At 43.6% G+C, this 4,462-nt stretch overlaps 1 protein-coding gene across 1 annotated transcript; it reads right to left on the bottom strand.

Moving 5' to 3' along the window:
• Positions 1 to 1,264: 1,264 nt before the first annotated feature.
• On the bottom strand, positions 1,265 to 4,462 carry cbln2b (cerebellin 2b precursor). The gene is made up of 4 exons (XM_034705835.1): positions 4,102 to 4,462; positions 3,177 to 3,729; positions 2,409 to 2,528; positions 1,265 to 2,323 (listed from the first exon to the last, which is right to left on the bottom strand). Exons 2-4 carry the CDS (start codon positions 3,462 to 3,464, stop codon positions 2,126 to 2,128), a joined length of 606 nt encoding a protein of 201 aa, XP_034561726.1. The 5' UTR covers positions 3,465 to 3,729; positions 4,102 to 4,462; the 3' UTR covers positions 1,265 to 2,125.

The following is a 4,462-nucleotide window of genomic DNA, read 5'->3' as shown; positions in this document are numbered from 1 at the left end:
CCAGATTACGACATTTCTCCACTCCAAAGCACAAAAAGTCAAGAAAGTGACCTTTCAAAATAAGATTAAGCATGAGTTAACATGGTTTGCCCTGTGAACCTGTATTCTTGCATCAGAGAGATCCATTTTGTTATGCTAACCTGCAAAATTAAAGACGATGAAACTGAAATTTGCTGCTTAAGATATTGTCCCAAACAGTCTGGATTTAGCCTATTTCTGAGTGGCAGTGGTGCTTTTGCTATTTCTCAGCCCACACCTTGGTTTACCCCAATGTTATCTGTGACTGGCACAGATTTAACAAGCAAAATCAATACAGGATCAAATGTGTCACCTCATCACTGTGCATGTAAAACCAGCCACCGGTGTCCCTGATTCTCACTTTTTCAGAGTGTTTCCTGCAGAACATCCTCTTATTTCTGTCTTTGAAACTTAATGTAAGAATTAAGAATATATTATCGTTGGCATTTTCCTCTGAATCAACACGTTTCTATCAAGCGTGAGCTGTGATGTGATTTGAGGATAGCATTTGTAATCACTCATTAGAGTGTTTAAAGCTTTGAATGTGGTTCAGATTTGGCCTTGGATTGAGCATTGGGAGGGGGGATTCTGTTTGTGTGTGTTTGTGTGTGTGTGTGTGTGTGTGTGTGTGTGTGTGTGTGTGTGTGTGTGTGTGTGTGTGTGTCTGTGTGTCATCCAAAAGATGGTTAATTTTCAGCGGAAGATAGCATCAAATAAAGTGCTTTTTAAAAACAACTCAAAGGCGGGAAAAGTTCACGCCTATTTTACGGCACTTTAGACAGTTTTCGCCTTCTTTCACTACATATACTTTCACATAATTGACCCTCTATTGACATATTTAAAAGCATAATTAGTGGTTCATCTGTGCACCGTGAAAAGGAGTTTTTTTCTAAGTTTATGTGTACCGAGTAAAGTCGCGCTCATGCACTATCGTGCTTTGTTCCATAAATTATTCTTAAACCAACAACAACTGAAAATAACTTTTAAATGGATTAGGATATATTTGTTTTGTTCATACTCCTTAGATATATTTATTCTTGACACCCTGCTGCCTCTGCTGGGACACTTCGTTGTAGTATATTTCAGCACCTCGGACAGCGACTGAAGCCAGCTGCACTTCTGTCACTGAGGCCTCTGCTCTCATGTGAGAACTCTTTCTTCTAATAGGAATACACACTCTCTCTCCATCCTGCTCCCTTTAAATGTAAATCCACGTGAATAAAAAGTGATAAATGCGCTTAGCCTATACAATACAATATCTTTTATTAAGCGGGACATATAGGGATTCTTCTATTATTTCCACAATGTACATTTGGTGAGCAACGTCACTGAACATTAAATCAGTCAAAGCTACGCAGATTCCGAAATGTCGAACACACAATAATGTGAATATGTACTTTATAAATGATAGAATAATCTTCTTAATAAAAGGGCTCTAAGTCGTCTCCGGTGGCTGAAATATGTCGCCTTTTTTTCTCTTTTAATAAACTCATCTTCGGCCTACATTTGGCTTATTTTCAATATGTTCAGCATCCAAACGCAACACCATTGACAGCACAAAAAACATAAAGTAAAAACTTCCACTCGTGCAAAAAAATGCCTTGGGCGTGAGAGCACTTCTTCTCTGGTTGTCCATTATTCCATATACTTCACTTGGACGGAAACCATAAATTCTTTAAGGCTATACAAACATAAAATAGAGCATAACACACTCGGCCTGTCCGGGACTTCAGTTCCTCCTCTCTTTATCTTTCCCCCGTGTCCTTTTTGCCAAGATACACCCTTTTGTCTATTGGCAAAGTTTGTTTTCCAAGCAAGAAAAAATCCACATACCCGACAAGCACGCGCCACTGGCCGATCAATACGTTGAATCATCCAGATTGCGTAAAAGTTGACTGATGGATTTGAATATGTGAAACTCCAAGGAAACGTTCATATTTGACTAGATAGTGGACGAGTGTAGGTATACAGATATTCGTCGGCTTCCTTGGCTGACAGTTTTAATTAAGTTAAAAATAAATGGCATGTTGCTGTTGTTGTTTTCTTTTTTGTTCCTCAACCTAGAAGAAGAGTCCGAGGAGTGCGACGTGGATCATCGCAGATTAGATTATAGAGGAAAGACTAGAAAGCCTGAGAAGGTGGAGTATTTCCATCCGCCCATAAGGGTGCCCCGTTCCAGCTTCAGATAAACGCGGTCCTCCCTTTCCACCATCAGCAGTACTCCGTTACTGGCCGCCTCTCTCGTTACGTCCTGGTCCCCGGCGAAGGCTGATATAACCGGATAATCGTTCTGCATCAGGTTCACCTGCAGGAGAAGAAATACAGTCTCTGAGTTTAATCTAATCTCCTAAAATCATCTGTTACTTGCATATTTTTCACAATTTTCTTACCTGTATAGTTTGTCTGTTGTAGACCTTCACAACGTGAAAGCTGAAACTATAAATCCCCCTCCTTGGAGCCTGGAAAACACTCGCTTTGAGATCGAAATGGTTGCCGATGTTCACTAAAACCTGTGACCAAGAAAGGCGCACAATCAGTTTTCAATCCTTTTTTTCCACTCGACATAACAGCTGTTTCTGTAGTAATGTATTGTTTGTCCCTTCCATGCACAGTGGCTACAGAGAGGCGTATCATTCATCCTCTGGTTCTGTTAAGCCAAATCTTTTTGGCTGCACTTCAGTCGCACTTTGGGATCCTTCCCAATTTGATGCGTCTGACAGGCCGCTGTGCGTAGACCTCAGCCGTGAAACTTATCAGATCATCCGAGCAAAAGCAACACAATGCATATGTCAATTCGGTCGAGGCATAAGACGCACATGTTAAATGATCTCGCGTGGATGATTATAGATTTTGGCAGCACATCTCTACATCGCGCCAATTACGCATTCAATGAAGCCATTTCCGAGTAAAAAGGAAAATAGCAGAGCTCTCCACGTGAGAGACATACATGCATCAGCTCACTCAGGGCGTGAGCAATAATAGGAAATCGATGAAACATGACCTCAAACAAGTTCTCCTCGCCCACGGCACACAGATATAATGAATGTTGTGGAGTGATGCGGGTAAAAACAGCACTCGAGCTACGGAATAAGTCAGAATATGATGAGTATGCAACTTTTTCTGCACTATTCTGGCGCTAAATGCAGTGTTGATCTGACCTGGTCAAAGTAGATGGTCATGGACGTGTTGCTCATCTCTGACGGCTCGTGGTTGGTTCCACGCACGGCGGAGAAAGCCACCTTTGCCCCAGCGGAGCGCACCGATATGCCAAGCGAGGACGTGACGCCTCCGTCCGAGGAAGGGTTCGAGTCGCACACCACAAGACACTTCCCCTCCAGGACGATGGGCTCCGTGTCATTCTGGCCGGCGCTAAACACCACGCCGCATCCCATGAGGAGGGTAAGCGCCAGCATGGCGCAGGGTCCCGGGCAGCGCGCGGGCACCATGGTTTGGATCGCTGATCCCGTGCACACTGATAGAACCCGGCAGCCCCTTGGAGGTTTGTTAGTACTCGATCACCTGGTCCAGACTTAGTCCCTTCTCTCGTCCCCTCTCTCTCTCCCTCTCTCTCTCTTCCTCTATCTTCGGTGCTCCCTCACTCTCAGCCTCTGACACACAGACGCACTAAGACTCTCTCCGGCTGTGACTCCCCTCCCTCCTGTGCGTCTTGGTTGATTGGGGAGAGTAATCAGACAAGTGATGTTGTAAATCCTGATTATTTAGGAGAGGGAAAAGATAATTAATGTCAGATATCATAAAAAAATGAATCTTGGATAGTTTAGCCATTAAACTGGAGTACACTCTCTGTGCGTAAAATGACCATCGCGCGTAAAATCAAAGGCTATCTCTGTCTGCTATCACCAAAATAAAAAAAATGGCGTTAATTTCGACATACATTTATATTGTCTCATTATTGATAAACAATTTACGCAGCTGCCGAGTATCTCCTCAAACACAACAAATTATAATGTCCATGGAAAACGATGTTACAATGATGTCCAGTCTTCTTTCTAATTGATAATCATAGCGAAAAAGCACTTTGCAGGCTTTTATCTTTGAGGAAAAAGGTAAATCACGACCTACCTGTGCGCTCCATCCCGCTGGTATCTGCTCTCTGTCTCGCGCACTCTGTAAACTGAGCGCTCAGATCGCTGGTGCTCAAACAGCAAGAGTCTCCGGGCTCCCTTTCGAGGGACAACTCACGCCCATTCTCCTCACGCGTGTGTGGGCACTGCATGCGACGAATCTCCACACAACTGTCCCGTAATTAAGAGCACATGCGTGGACTTTAATGGCTTTGTTTACATATTAATCAGTTCAATGTTGCTCAAGCTCAGGGGCCCCTCAGGACGCCACAGATCAGTGGCTCTCAATGTCTGTCATTTATACGCTGAGGGTTTCTCATGTCTCGTTCTGATTAATCCGGAATGAAAGTGGGGGGTGG

Source organism: Notolabrus celidotus, chromosome 17 (genome assembly GCF_009762535.1).
Source record: "Notolabrus celidotus isolate fNotCel1 chromosome 17, fNotCel1.pri, whole genome shotgun sequence".
In the NCBI taxonomy this organism is placed as follows: Eukaryota; Metazoa; Chordata; class Actinopteri; order Labriformes; family Labridae; genus Notolabrus; species Notolabrus celidotus.
The sequence above is the reverse complement of the archived record's forward strand: the minus strand, read 5'-3'. Positions and strand labels throughout refer to the sequence as shown.

What these genes read in the sequence shown, in the direction of transcription:
- cbln2b (XM_034705835.1), bottom strand. Translation starts at nt 3,464, where the DNA reads ATGGTGCCCGCGCGCTGCCCGGGACCCTGCGCCATGCTGGCGCTTACC. An exon ending in TGACCATCTACTTTGACCAG is followed by an intron (nt 2,529 to 3,176) that starts GTCAGATCAACA and finishes TCTTGGTCACAG; the next exon opens with GTTTTAGTGAACATCGGCAA. An exon ending in ACAACAGACAAACTATACAG is followed by an intron (nt 2,324 to 2,408) that starts GTAAGAAAATTG and finishes CTTCTCCTGCAG; the next exon opens with GTGAACCTGATGCAGAACGA.